Source organism: Podospora pseudopauciseta, chromosome 1, assembly GCF_035222475.1.
Source record: "Podospora pseudopauciseta strain CBS 411.78 chromosome 1, whole genome shotgun sequence".
In the NCBI taxonomy this organism is placed as follows: Eukaryota; Fungi; Ascomycota; class Sordariomycetes; order Sordariales; family Podosporaceae; genus Podospora; species Podospora pseudopauciseta.
The window spans coordinates 1,893,846-1,907,114 of NC_085892.1; the positions used below are offsets into that span (position 1 = coordinate 1,893,846).

General features: G+C 52.1%; 4 protein-coding genes across 4 annotated transcripts; 2 read left to right on the forward strand and 2 right to left on the reverse strand.

The window, feature by feature from the left end:
* Positions 1–2,762: 2,762 nt before the first annotated feature.
* Positions 2,763–4,004, reverse strand: QC763_105090 (uncharacterized protein; the record flags this gene model as incomplete). Its single annotated transcript, XM_062907076.1, is given in 3 exon segments — positions 2,763–3,415; positions 3,435–3,593; positions 3,986–4,004. The coding sequence occupies 3 exon segments, from the start codon at positions 4,002–4,004 to the stop codon at positions 2,763–2,765; spliced, it is 831 nt and encodes a 276-aa protein (XP_062769990.1).
* Positions 4,005–4,826: 822 nt separating this feature from the next.
* Positions 4,827–6,028, forward strand: URE2 (Transcriptional regulator ure2). The gene is made up of 2 exons (XM_062907077.1): positions 4,827–5,059; positions 5,126–6,028. Exons 1-2 carry the CDS (start codon positions 5,011–5,013, stop codon positions 5,848–5,850), a joined length of 774 nt encoding a protein of 257 aa, XP_062769991.1. The 5' UTR covers positions 4,827–5,010; the 3' UTR covers positions 5,851–6,028.
* A 231-nt stretch (positions 6,029–6,259) lies between these two features.
* On the forward strand, positions 6,260–10,292 carry LYS2 (large subunit of alpha-aminoadipate reductase). Its single transcript, XM_062907078.1, has 3 exons — positions 6,260–6,711; positions 6,792–7,744; positions 7,799–10,292. Exons 1-3 carry the CDS (start codon positions 6,427–6,429, stop codon positions 10,092–10,094), a joined length of 3,534 nt encoding a protein of 1,177 aa, XP_062769992.1. The 5' UTR covers positions 6,260–6,426; the 3' UTR covers positions 10,095–10,292.
* Positions 10,293–10,578: 286 nt separating this feature from the next.
* Positions 10,579–13,184, reverse strand: QC763_105120 (uncharacterized protein). Its single transcript, XM_062907079.1, has 4 exons — positions 13,084–13,184; positions 12,089–13,022; positions 10,967–12,032; positions 10,579–10,902 (listed from the first exon to the last, which is right to left on the reverse strand). The coding sequence occupies exons 2-4, from the start codon at positions 12,166–12,168 to the stop codon at positions 10,804–10,806; spliced, it is 1,245 nt and encodes a 414-aa protein (XP_062769993.1). The 5' UTR covers positions 12,169–13,022; positions 13,084–13,184; the 3' UTR covers positions 10,579–10,803.
* Between the last annotated feature and the right edge of the window lie 85 nt (positions 13,185–13,269).

Sequence of the window (13,269 nt, forward strand, 5' to 3'; positions counted from 1 at the left end):
GTAAGTGCCGCTTGACAATTCCCGAAGGCAAGTGCGTGGCAGCCCTGCCCTGCCCGTGACGCCGGTTGATTCTCAATGGCAGGAGGAAGGGGCTTTATTTCAGGCGAATGGAAAGGTACCTTACTTGTCACCAAGATATTGCAAATGAATAACGCGCTCAAGCAGACCAACAATCACCATCTCTCTTCTTTTGGTCTTTTCGTTCTTAACGTCCATGATTGGCAAGCCACCCCGGCACAGTCAGTCGACGACATCACCCGCTATAAAACCCCTCTCCTGCTAACATCGCCGCCATTTCGGCCTTCTCATGTCTCCAACTCACCGAGTTCTCAGGCCTGTCTCGACCGACATTCATGTACCGATTGATCTCCCCATAAATATTGTACGTGACACAATGATCGCACTGATGGTTCCTCAGCAAGTCTGCATGAGATGTGCAGTGTGCACAGCAGTTTACCCCTAATACTCTCCGCAGCTTTCCAGATGCACCACTTTGAAGCGGCACCAATCTATTCACCTCCCAGTGCCAACAGTGACAGCACAACATATGAGTATCGATATGACGACCTGGTAGATGGTTGATACCCGAAATGGTCTCGATTGGTTGACGATGGTGGTTGTAAAGGATGGTTGTGGTAGTGGTAAAGTATCCACTGGATCATACATGTAAGCAAACTTTCTAGGAGACTCGTTGGGAAAGTTTTGACTGACCAACCCGCAGGACAAGATGTACCGACTGGTCTTTGGAAGGGATCGGTGTAGCGAGCCTCCTGCCATTGATACAACACTAGGTTGTTGGCCTGCAATGGGCAGATATGACTCCACCACATGGGGATGACATCGACTTTGAGATGGGGTGCGCCCCTGACACTTCCCTGGGGTTCCTCATGTTGAGGATGGTTTGAGTGAGAACTCATGGCCGCTGCTTTATTGAATGCTGAGTTTGGAGGCGTCTTGGCTGCCAGTTTCGGCAGCAAGGTTGCCTCCCAATGCCTCCTTCCCCTTCTTATCAAAAAAATCATGAAATAGGGGGGGCGGCATCGGAGCCGCCAAGATAGTTGACGATCAGTCTCATGTAGAACTCGTCACTCTAGCCCCAGGCTGGGATCATTTTGAGCAACGTTGGAAGTCTGCAGAAAATATCTCACCACAATCGGCTCATGTAGTCGTTACAGACTCACTCGACGCTGAAGTTTGCGTCGGAGGACAATAGCGTCCCTGCCGTGGCAATACGGCCAGGAAAAGGTCGGATGGCATAAATCCCCGGTGAAAGCTTTTTGGTGTGAAACAGTTTTCACATGGGCTGACCAAAGCTGGTCCCTGATGTGGTATTACGCCGAGCAGCAAAGTGCTCATCCAACCCGAGCGGCGAAGAGGAAGATTCGGGACCGGCCCATATGGAATTTTCTGTGTCACTATGAGGACAAGTCCTTCCATACCTAGGTATAACAACAACCGGATCTGTACCTAGTTAGCGGTTCGCGCTATGAGCAACGAAGTTCGGAAGCGAGGGCATGTGAATATGCAACCAGCCTGGAAGAAGGCACCGTTGCCCTGGGTACTGGATGAGGCTCAGTCAGGTGAGACACAAGACCCCTCCTGTCACTAACTCTGTGGGAAAAAATAAGGTTGTTTCTTGTAGCTCATGAGGCAAACGAGATATACCAATGAAAGTACGTTTGTACTCTTGTATGTAACAACACATGGTTGACGAGAGGAAATTAGAGGTGACGATTCCCGCCACGGCTCTGGACCTCAGGGGCTTGGGAGCACCCGACTCCTGGGTACAAGCCACGGCATCGAGCACAAGACAAAACTTTCTGCTTTTCAAAATCAACGATCGATTTTTTTTACGATATTCATCGCTATTTCGATGATCCGTCTGGTACCCTTCGAGACTCGCAAGACCCAATGGCATGTCGCGTTGCACCAGCTCGTCATCGGACGCACAAAGTTAGGCGACCTGTCTTCCCTTTGCACAATGTCTCAAGGACTTGCCACAAGACTTCCAGTTCGATAGGCGAGATTTTCCGAAAGAAGAAGGGTTTGTCCAAATACAAATCCCCTTGGCGAACACCAGGGCAATTTCTCCCAAGTAGTTCGATCGTCGGAGCTGTCGTAAAGCCGAATTCATCAATTCTAGCCCCGAGTCGTCCTGCTTCTTACCCTTGCCTTTCTCCTTCTCCCCCTTCTTCTCCTTCTCTTTCGTCGTCTTCTCCTCACCGCTTGGCTTATCATCGGCGAGATCAGCTTCGTTTACCAATTGTTCCCCTCACAAGCTCAGGTGGGCGTATCCATCATCAGAGTGAAAGCTTCCTTTTCTCAGCCTGATCACCTGATTATCGTGGTTATGGTCGCTCGACCTTTCTACCGGGTCACCTGTTCCTTCACTGACAACCTTTGATGTGGTGTCAAGTATCAAGAAATCGAGGCCACGAAATCGAGGCCACGAAATCGGTGGCGTTGCTTGCAGGTTGAGGTCGTACATGCTTTCTGGCACCATGCCTTGCTTGTTTTCACGCGTCAGGACAGTTCTTAAGGGAAAAGGGTGGTATGATAAGTTGTCGCCTAGATCGGATGATATCTTGTTTCCCATTATATAACCGAAGTATTGTAAAATACCCTTCTATTTCCTTAATAGCCACCTGTCCTAGTCCCGAGATATTCCCGTCGTGTACTGGGTATCGAAATAGCCCTCGTCATGCCCATCCTTGTCGTCGTCCGCGCCAAATCATACCAACATAATATCATCATACTCACAATTACATAGCGCCCATCACGCCAGCAACACCAGCCGCAGCGGCCACCACAGCAACCATATACCCAGTCTCCCTGGCAGCGCCCGCAGTACTGACGCTCGTCGACGTCCCCGTCTCATCGGCAGGTTCCTCAGTTTCAGTCTCCTCAGCAGGTATCCCCGTCCCTGTCGTCGAAGCCTCCGTCTCAATGGGAACAGTGCGTGTCCGTGTGATAATCTCCGTGGGGGGTTCCGTGGCTGTGATCCCCACCGCAAGGCTGTACGCCTTGAAACAATCTTCTTCATTGTCAATGAACGCCAACCAAAGCAGACCCACCTTCTCGGGCCACTTCAGCGAACATGTCTGCGCAAACTCGGACACAACAGGACGGAGCGAAGAATACCAGGAAAGAACCGATGTTCGGTATCTATCGTATTCTTCGCTGCCGATAACAGTTGCAGGGGGGTAATAGGTGGTGGTAGTCCTGGTCCTGTCTTCATCAAAGGCGCTAGAGCAAATTGACAATATATCTGCAGCGTCGTCGATTCGAGAGCCCGGGGGGGCTGTCGCGGTTTTGATACTTTCTAACTGCTTGCTCAGTTCGTACTCGAGGACTTCCGGGGGCGGGGTGGGGGCGCTGCTGCTGATTGAGGTGAGGGTGCTGATGCAGGGGTCCACTGTGCGGGTTCTAAAAACGGACCCCCGTGGAGGTTGTGATGCTGTCTTGGAGCTGACGGGCGCGGAGGATGGCGTTGATGGGATCCATGGCGGCGGTGACGGATGATGCTCCCGCCAGGAGGGTGAGGATGGTGTTGCGATACATCATGGTGGGATTTGTTGTCCAACAATGAAATACTGATGATACGGAGTATTTTCGAACTGTCGGTCAGCAAGCTGAGGGATGTTTGTTGTCTTTAATAATGACGACGGGAACTTGTGTCAAGAGGCTGAGCCGTGCAGCAAGGATCTGCGATGCGACTTTACCCGGGAAAACGGAAACTCGTACTTTTTTGGCAGTTGCAGTGGCGACCAGAAATGGCGAACGCTCAAAAGATTGATTGGAGGGGAAGCCTCGCAATGTTTCCGAGATTGACGTTAGGTGAAAGAAAAGTCTGTTGGGTGGGAATCAATGGAAAGAAACAACGCGTTCAATGGGGCGGTGTTTCCTGGGCAGAGCCAAAGTGGCCTAGTTGCAAGACACGTACCCGGCCCAATATCGAGGTGAGATCCACGTGGTGCCTACAAACTCAACCTCAGTCTGTGCATTTGTTTGTTCATTGTACCCGACAGCTATGAAGCCTGTGGCCGTGCTCTATCAAGATTGACGTGTGGTGTTTAGGCTATTTGTGCAGAGGACAGTGTACGCCGCCAGATCTTTGCGGCGCAGGGCATGATGACGTCCTGAGGATTATAACAGGTTCTAGAATGGTTCTTACCTATGGTTAGAGCGTTGTCCTTTGGCCTCTCGGCGTGTGGTAGCAAGACAGACAACCTAAGCCCATATCTATGTTGCGCTTAAGCTTGGTATATGGCATCAATTTGTGAAATCAATCCATAGAATAAGTGCACAATCACCTTCATAAGGTGCTTGAAGGCTCAACTCTCCACGCATAGACCAAGCAAGATATCTGGACCTCTATTGTTAGAGAGGCCTAGTAACACAAAAGCATGGGTGTTGTCGACGCTGCAAGGCCATCCGCATCCATGAATGCTGTTATTCAGTAAATTGTCCACCCAAAGTACCTAAGTGAGTAGGCACGATCTCACTCACTCCACAAGAAATACGTAAGATAGTATTTGCTCGGATCCTTCTATCTTCATCCATGGTTCCTAGAAGGGTCAATGATGCATCAAACCGCCCCTCGTATATCCGATCTGATCACAGATTGACGTTGGTGACAGGAGGTGGACAGGAACGGCAGGTATGCATAACAGTTCACGCGAGGCGTGTCCGGGTTACAGCAGTGCTGCTTTCTATCCCCTTTTCACCAACAAGCTCATAAGCATGCAGCCAACGGCAATAGGCCTGGCGCTGTTTGGTCAGCGGTGGTTATCAGCTCCTGCAGCCCTGTGACATGCACCATGCAATGATCCAACGACATAGGTAGGAGCCAATAACATGAAATCGAGATGACAAATCAGGCCATGGGCTGGGATGGTCTCCTAGTATAAGATTATGGCAGTTAACGATACTTTCTGAGAACGTCCCTATTTTTGAAACAGAACCGTCACAAAGCACAAAGATCCTGCCCCCCCCTACCTACCGAACAAGATGACAGCTACTCTCAACCCTCCTAAACCCATCCGTGTATGGCTCACCCGTAAGTACCTCTCTAGCCACCGAACATTAGGATTGAGATGAGAAGCGCCGCTCAAATCCACATTAGCACCGGGCCCCAATGGCTGGAAAACCATTTTCCTCCTTGAGGAACTCTCCCTTAACTACGAGTTCAAATCGTTCCGCTTCGATGACGTGAAGAAACCCCCTTTCATAGACATCAACCCCAACGGCCGCATCCCGGCCATCGAAGACCCCAACACCGGTCTCACCCTTTGGGAGTCGGGAGCCATCAACCAGTACCTCATCGAGCAATACGACACGGAGAAGCGTCTCACATTTGACGATGTCATCAACCGCAACCTCTGCAACCAGTTCCTCCAGTTCCAGATGAGCGGCCAAGGACCCTATTACGGTCAGTGCGGCTGGTTCCAGCATTTACATGCTGAGAAGATCCAGTCGGCTATTGATAGGTATTCCAATGAGATCAAGCGTGTGCTGGGGGTGTTAGAGATTGTTTTGTCGAAGAAAGGGGAGTATGAGCAGTGGCTAGTCGGGGACAAGATGACGTATGCTGATATGGCGTTTGTGCCTTGGAATTTTCGGTTGAGCGAGGTGCTGATGCAGTTGTGGGATGAGGTCTTCGAGGGAACACCGCGTGTTCGGGCCTGGCATGAAAAGATGGTCGAGCTGCCGAGTTGGAAGAGGGCTATGGAACATCGTGCGAGACTCATGGATGAGCAAGGGCTGCAGTGGAATGGTGTGCCGAAGGGGATCGAGACATTTACTGAGTACGAGGAGAAGATTGAGAAGGGGGAGATGAAGTATGACTAGGCGTTCTGGTAGACCTTGGTAGATGTGGCATATGGACAGTCCCGCTGTTAGGTGAGTATTTCCATTTGTGGTATAACTAGTCACGAAGTATCAGCTCTGATGAACGTTGCTTCTTTTCAGATAGTGCTGATAGTGTCGCCTGACTTCATCTCCCAATGACTTGAAAGTTTTCTGTCAACATATCAGAGTCGTCATGCCCGTCGGCAAAGGTCCCTTGAACCTGCACCACCTACCCACCTACCGCCGCCACGGCATTGAGCGTTCAAGCCCCAGACAACGCGACCTTGAATGCGCGATGTGGGGTTTGCTTGAAGTTGGATCTGTGGGGGAGGGGCAGTGGGGTTGAAGTGGCTCCACTTTATTTTGTGTGTCAGTTGATTGGATCCGTTGTCGGAGCTGCCGTTGATGTCCCGCACCTCCAATTGAGTCACTTGTCTTGACTGCAGAAAAAAAACTTCGTCATACGTGAGCTGGAATTGTTGCTATATCTACCAGCATACCTTCTTCATTCCGTTTTAAAACAGCTTTGACTTTGGAAATTAGATAAAACCGCAAACCAAATCCCTAGCTTCGACAATGAGCCCATTACCAGACCCCACCATCGACCTTGACTGGTCAGGGTACGTTGGTTCGATCCAGGAGCACTTCCGCGCGCAAGCCGAAGCTCACCCCGACCGCACTTGCGTTGTCGAGACCAAGTCCTCCACCACCCCCGAGAGACGATTCACCTATCGCCAGATTTATGAGGCCTCAAACACACTAGCATGGCACCTCCACAATGCCGGCGTTACCAATGGGGACGTTGTCATGATTTGGGCCCATCGATCAGTAGACTTGGTCGTGGCCCTGATGGGTATTTTGGTGGGTGCCTGTCTTTGTAATCCTTGCCTTCGTTTCGACTACTGTGTTGTATGGCTTCCTAACTGTTGCTCTCCGCTCAGGCTTCCGGCGCGACAATGACTGTCCTTGATCCTGCCTACCCTCCAGCGAGACAGAAGATCTACCTCGAGGTTTCTCAGCCCCGCGCCCTGCTGAGAATTGGGCGTGCCACAGATGAGAACGGCCCCTTGGCCCCATTGGTACAACAGTACATTGATGATGAGCTCCAGCTCAAGGCCGAGGTCCCCGACCTCAGACTCCGTGATGACGGCTTCTTATACGGCGGTGAAGTGGACGGCAAGGACATCTTTGCCAGCGTCAGAGTATCCGTCTCTGCGCCACCAGACGTCCTGGTAGGACCTGACTCCAACCCCACACTCTCCTTCACTTCTGGCAGTGAAGGTAGACCCAAGGGTGTTTTGGGTAGGCATTTCAGCTTGGTCAAATACTTTGGCTGGATGGCCGAGCGGTTTAACCTCTCCTCGGAGAGCAAATACACTCTGCTTTCCGGCATTGCTCACGATCCGGTCCAGCGCGACATCTTCACTCCCCTTTTCCTCGGCGCACAGCTCCTGGTGCCATCAAGAGAAGACATCCAGCACGAGAAGCTGGCCGAATGGATGCGCGAACACAAGCCTACCGTCACCCATCTTACCCCTGCCATGGGTCAGATTCTGGTAGGTGGAGCATCGGCTGAGTTCCCCAGCCTCGAGAACGTCTTCTTTGTCGGTGACGTTCTCACCACTAGGGACTGCCGCGCCCTCAGAAAGCTGGCCATCAATGCCAACATCATTAACATGTACGGCACGACTGAGACGCAAAGAGCCGTCAGTTACTACGAAATTCCCAGCCGTGCCAGGGAGCCTGACTATCTGGACAAGCTCAAGGACACTGTTCCGGCTGGTACCGGTATGCAAAATGTCCAGTTGCTAGTTGTCAACCGCGAAAACAGAGCGGAGCAGTGCAAGGTGGGCGAGGTTGGCGAGATCTTTGTCCGTGCGGCGGGCCTTGCCGAGTAAGTCACACAGTTGGTTGTGTTTTGCGTCGCTTTACTGACTTTCATGCACAGGGGCTACCTCGGTGACCCGGCGCTCAACGAGCAGAAGTTCTTGATGAACTGGTTCGTTGACAACGAGAAGTGGGTTGAGGCTGATGCCAAGGCCAGCAAGAACGAACCATGGAGAAAGTATTACAAGGGGCCAAGGGACAGATTGTACCGCACCGGTGATCTGGGTCGTTACCTCGAATCTGGCGATGTCGAGTGCGTCGGGCGTGCTGACGACCAAGTCAAGATTCGCGGCTTCCGTATCGAACTGAACGATATCGACAGCAACTTGAGCCAAAACCCACTCATCCGCGACTGCAAAACTCTCGTTCGGAGAGATCGTAACGAAGAGCCCACGCTTGTCAGCTACATTGTTCCTGAGAGCAAGGAGTGGGCTCGCTGGCTCCATGACCGGGGATTGGCTGATGTTGAGGATGAGGGTGTGGAGATGGGTCCCGTCACAGTCTACTTGAAGAAGTACAGACGGATGCAAACGGAGGTTCGCGACCATTTGTCCACACGACTCCCGACATACGCTGTCCCAACCATCTACATTGTTCTCAGCAAGCTTCCGCTGAACCCCAATGGCAAGGTTGACAAGCCCAACCTTCCTTTCCCCGATATTGCTGAACTTGTTGAGGACGCTTCTGAGGATGATCTCCAGAACTGGGAGTCGCTCACTGAGACCGAAAGGACTGTGGCACAGTTCTGGGCCGACCTCATCCGTGGCTTGAACCCCAAGGCTATCAAGAGAGAAAACGGGTTCTTCGACCTCGGTGGTCACAGTTTGCTGGCTCAGCAGTTTCTGCTCAACGTGCGCAAGGGTCTCAACGCCGATGTGTCGATCAACACACTCTACGAACACCCTAGCCTTGCAGGATTCAGTGCTCAGATCGACAAGCTCCTTTCTAATGAGGCCGGCAGTGTAACAGCTGAAGCTGGAGAGGCCGCTTATTCTAAGTCTTTGGACGAGCTTCTGCAGCAACTTCCTGCCAAGTACCAGTCGGCTGACCGTGCAGCGCTTGACTCTGCAGAGCAGTTGACGATCTTCCTGACTGGTGCCACCGGCTTCTTGGGCTCATACCTTGTCCAAGAAATCCTTAGCCGTACCGTCAAGACCGTCAAGCTCATTGCTCATGTTCGTGGCGCCAAGGAATCTTCGGCGGCTCTTGTCAGACTTCAGCGGTCTCTGCAGGGGTATGGCCTGTGGAAGGATGAGTGGACCGGGAGGCTGAGTGCGGTCGTGGGTGACCTGTCTCAACCCCAGCTTGGCATTGACGATGCCACCTGGAAGACCCTGGCGGACGAGGCTGATGTCGTCATTCACAACGGCGCCACTGTCCATTGGGTTAAGAGATACCAAGACATGATGGCGGCCAACGTTTTGTCGACCATTGATGCCATGAAACTTTGCAATGAGGGCAAGCCTAAGGTCTTCTCTTTTGTCAGCTCCACCAGTGTGCTTGACACAGACTACTACATCAAGCTGTCCGAGGACTCCACCAGGACTGGCCAGGGTGCCATCTTGGAAAGCGATGACATGAATGGCAGCAGCACTGGGCTAGGCACTGGCTATGGTCAATCCAAGTGGGTGTCTGAGCAGCTTGTTCGTGAAGCAGGCAGACGCGGTCTCGTCGGTTCGGTTGTCCGTCCTGGCTACATCCTCGGAGATTCAGAGACTGGTGTTTGCAACGTGGACGATTTCTTGATCCGCATGCTGAAGGGCTGCATCCAGCTGCAGTCGCGCCCACACATCATCAACACCGTCAACGCCGTCCCTGTCAACCACGTTGCGCGTGTGGTGGTCGCCTCTGCCCTGAACCCTCTTACCGGTGACGCGGATGGCAATGTCCATGTTGTCCATGTCACTGCGCATCCCCGTTACCGCATGAACGAGTATCTTGCTTCTCTCGAGTTTTACGGCTACAATGCGCCAGAAATCACCTACGAGGACTGGAAGCAAAAGCTCGAACAGTTCGTCAGCGCTGGTTCGCTTGAGAAGGATTCGGAGCAGCATGCTCTGATGCCCCTGTTCCATTTCTGCATGAATGACCTGCCCGCCAACACCCGTGCCCCCGAGATGGACGACAGGAACGCTGTTGCTATTCTTAAGGCTGATGCTGACAAGTGGACCGATGTTGATGACAGCACTGGCCATGGTGTCAACAGGGATGATGTTGGCAAGTACCTCAGCTATTTGTCTGCGATCAAGTTTATTGGGCTTCCTACTGAGAGGGGTAGGCCACTGCCCAAGCTCAAGCAGGAGACTCTGGAGTCTTTGGCTGTGGGCGCTGCTGGTGGTCGTGGAGCCGCTCACTAATTATCATCTACAAATTCCTGTTTTGTTTAACATTTCGATTTTGGGCATAGAGAAAAGGTCCATTACATGTAATCGGGCAAAGGTGTGGGTACATATGAGACAAGATTAAAATATGTAGAGATGAGGAATGATACAAGCGCTGTTTTCTTCATGAAATTCGGTTCACTTTGTGCTGTTTGATGGACTTGATATGCTTCGGCATATCAAGAAATCTTTCATCTTGATGATATCCCATCAATATCATTCCACACCCTCACCCCATTACTCTCACCCCATCACTCTCACCCCATCACTCTCATCCCATCACTCTCATCTCATAACTCTCATCCATTTACTTATCACATCGCTCACGTCCGAACACTTGGCTTCGCGTTGCTCAGTTCATCCCCGAACTTAGCGCTCATCTTACGCGCGTTTCTGATCCCATTACCCTTGACTCACCATCAATATCTCATCACTTTCAGTCACAGCTATATCTCATCGCTCGGGTTGTTACTTTTGACACCATTGATCTCAGACTACAACCACGTGTACGGGCTGAAACGTCTTGCATTAACTATTACCAACCCAATATCTTAACATTCATGGAACAGAGTTCGTTCTGAATTTTCTTCGAAAATCCGTTTGTGCAAACCTCATTCCTCGATATCCCAATTGAGATACCTCACCCATACACCACTTGATTCAGTTGGATGCTCACACATGATGATTAGAACTTGTCCCAGTTCTTGTCAAACACCTTCAGCGTAGCCTCAGCAACCTTGTCACCGAGCTTCAAACCCTCCGTGCCAGCAAACTTGAAGTGAATCTATCACCAAAAGGTCAGTCAGCCCCATCCATCAAAAAAACAATCCTGGTTCCGGGAAACTTACACCACCAAACTGCCTGCTGATACTGTTCTCCTCATTCGCAAACTGCACACTCGTGTACCGCCTTGTAATCACACCCCTATTATCTAGAGTAACATTGCTACTCCACGTGGCATCGATCCTGTCCCCCTTATTCCACGCCTTGATCACATGCGCCGCGGCGCTCCCAAAAGTAGAGTGGGTAGATACATAGTCCGGGTGGGAAGGAGTAGGTCTCAAGAGGGGAACCCAGTTGGTATCAGTCTCGTTCCTCCCCGACTTGAGCCAAACATCAGGGTAGTGGACGGCCGTGACCGGACGCCAGCCTTGGTAGGCGTACTTGACGTCCCAGGAGGCGAAGCCGGCGTTGGCGATGGCGTAGTTGAGCTGGGCGTAGAACTTGGCCGACTCGAGGGGTTTCTTGTCGAGCTTGGAGCCGACGATGGCGCCGGCGAAGCGGTTCCAGCCCGTGACGGAGGACTCGCGCCAGAAGTAGGCCGTGTCGGTATCGTAGGCAGAGCGGTTGGCGGAATTGACAGCGCCGACGGACTTGACGAACAAAAAGTCGGCTTCGTATTCGGCCGAGTCGGTCTTGGGAGGGGGAGGGGAGCGGAAGCGGGTGATGTCGCCCAGGGCGGCAAATGGGCGGGTGAAGCGGGCTTGGGGGGTGTCTGGGAGGGGAGCGCCGCCGGGGGTGGGCTGGTAGACTCCGGGCTGCTTCGGGCCGAAGGTGAAGTCGACAAAGTTGACGAGATTGTCGTCGGCGCGAGCCTTTGCTACCTTGGCGGCGGCAGCTTGGCCGATCTTGGCGGCTTGCTTGCCCTTGCTGGAGTTGGGGTCGAGACCGATGATGGGGATGACGGCGCGGAGAGCGGCGTCAACGGGGGCGTACTGGCGGGAGCCATGGTAGACCCAGAGGATGGCGTCGTGGGCGGCGTGGGAGATAGCGAGCTGTTGGAACTCGAGACTCTCACGCTTTGAGTTCACGGCTGCTTCGTAGACGGCACCCTGGACGACGGCTGTGTACCAACCAGAGGGAGGGGAAGAAAGACCACCGGTGGCATTAACTACCACGGCGGACTGGTCAACCCTAGAAGAGATGTCAGACTGTAATCAATTACCATCCCAGAGGGTGAGATATCGTACCAGTAGTAGACAATATCCGTCGGAAAAGCCGCATTGACAACACCCACGACCGCGGCAACGGTCCCGAGGGAGAACTTCATATTGTATCAAGGCGTCAACTGACAGCTACAAGATACTGGTGGATTGATGAATACAGATGAAGGATGGTGGCCAGAATGCAGGAACCCGCGATGCGCTGCCTTACCTGGAACTCGACTGTTGATCCAGATGAGGGATGCTTATGGACCCGGATGATAACCTGCATTTATACAGGCCGTCTGCATCCAGGAATCATCGTGTTATTGTTGACATCTAAGTCACCATCGTGGCCGTGGCATGGTTGGGTGTTGCTGCGGAGTGACGAATGGCGTCAGCTGCAACTCTGATTACTCGAAAATCAATACTTTCGGGATCGAGGACGAACGTGCTTGCTGGATGGTCGGTATTTGTCTTGTTTCCTGCCATATTGGGCGTCCTTGGCAGTGCACTGTGCCTGCGCCTGCATCGTGTTTGGTGGTTGCCCATTCATACAGGCTGTTTGCCGTTGCGGTCGGCGAGCCGGAGTGCACCCCGCGGTATGGCGACATCTGCGGCGTTTATTTGTGCTGATTTATAAGGTAGATCATAATACAACAACACCGCGCAGGGGATATCATCGTGAATCTCAACAATCATGCTGGTCTGTCGCCATCCGCCCAGACATGTTGTTGATGGGAGACCCCCACGATATGTTGATCTCAGAGAACGCTTCTGAGGGTTGGCATCGCGTGCGCAAGTACGCTTTGCTTTTGTAAAATGAATGAGGATGCAACTCGGTGTGATTATTCACCATGTCGCCATGGCTCGGTCTAGATCGTGGGGGGGTGCTGTTGATCGATCAAATGAGATCTGGGGTCCTTGCTGATTGGTTGCTGATTCCGTCATCCACTCAGTATCGTGGACCGTGTTTCAAATACTACGAAGGCATTAATGTTTGTATCAACACTTGAGGTTGAAGGTACCTGTTGGGTTCTTACGTGAATATTGATGTCTACCCCATATTTCATGCAAACCAGGTGCTTGATCCACGGTGCCGTGGGATAAGCTACCTTTTCCTGTGTCTGCATCGTAGCAGGAACGCATCTCCCAACAATTTATGGACTCGTCTCAGAGCGCTTACGCTGTCATGATTGTAAGAATACTGAATTTCACTTTTGGTGATT

What these genes read in the sequence shown, in the direction of transcription:
- URE2 (XM_062907077.1), top strand. Translation starts at nt 5,011, where the DNA reads ATGACAGCTACTCTCAACCCTCCTAAACCCATCCGTGTATGGCTCACC. An exon ending in CATCCGTGTATGGCTCACCC is followed by an intron (nt 5,060 to 5,125) that starts GTAAGTACCTCT and finishes AATCCACATTAG; the next exon opens with CACCGGGCCCCAATGGCTGG.
- LYS2 (XM_062907078.1), top strand. Translation starts at nt 6,427, where the DNA reads ATGAGCCCATTACCAGACCCCACCATCGACCTTGACTGGTCAGGGTAC. An exon ending in TGGCCCTGATGGGTATTTTG is followed by an intron (nt 6,712 to 6,791) that starts GTGGGTGCCTGT and finishes CTCTCCGCTCAG; the next exon opens with GCTTCCGGCGCGACAATGAC. An exon ending in CGTGCGGCGGGCCTTGCCGA is followed by an intron (nt 7,745 to 7,798) that starts GTAAGTCACACA and finishes TTTCATGCACAG; the next exon opens with GGGCTACCTCGGTGACCCGG.
- QC763_105120 (XM_062907079.1), bottom strand. Translation starts at nt 12,168, where the DNA reads ATGAAGTTCTCCCTCGGGACCGTTGCCGCGGTCGTGGGTGTTGTCAAT. An exon ending in ACGGATATTGTCTACTACTG is followed by an intron (nt 12,033 to 12,088) that starts GTACGATATCTC and finishes CATCTCTTCTAG; the next exon opens with GGTTGACCAGTCCGCCGTGG. An exon ending in TCAGCAGGCAGTTTGGTGGT is followed by an intron (nt 10,903 to 10,966) that starts GTAAGTTTCCCG and finishes TTTTGGTGATAG; the next exon opens with ATTCACTTCAAGTTTGCTGG.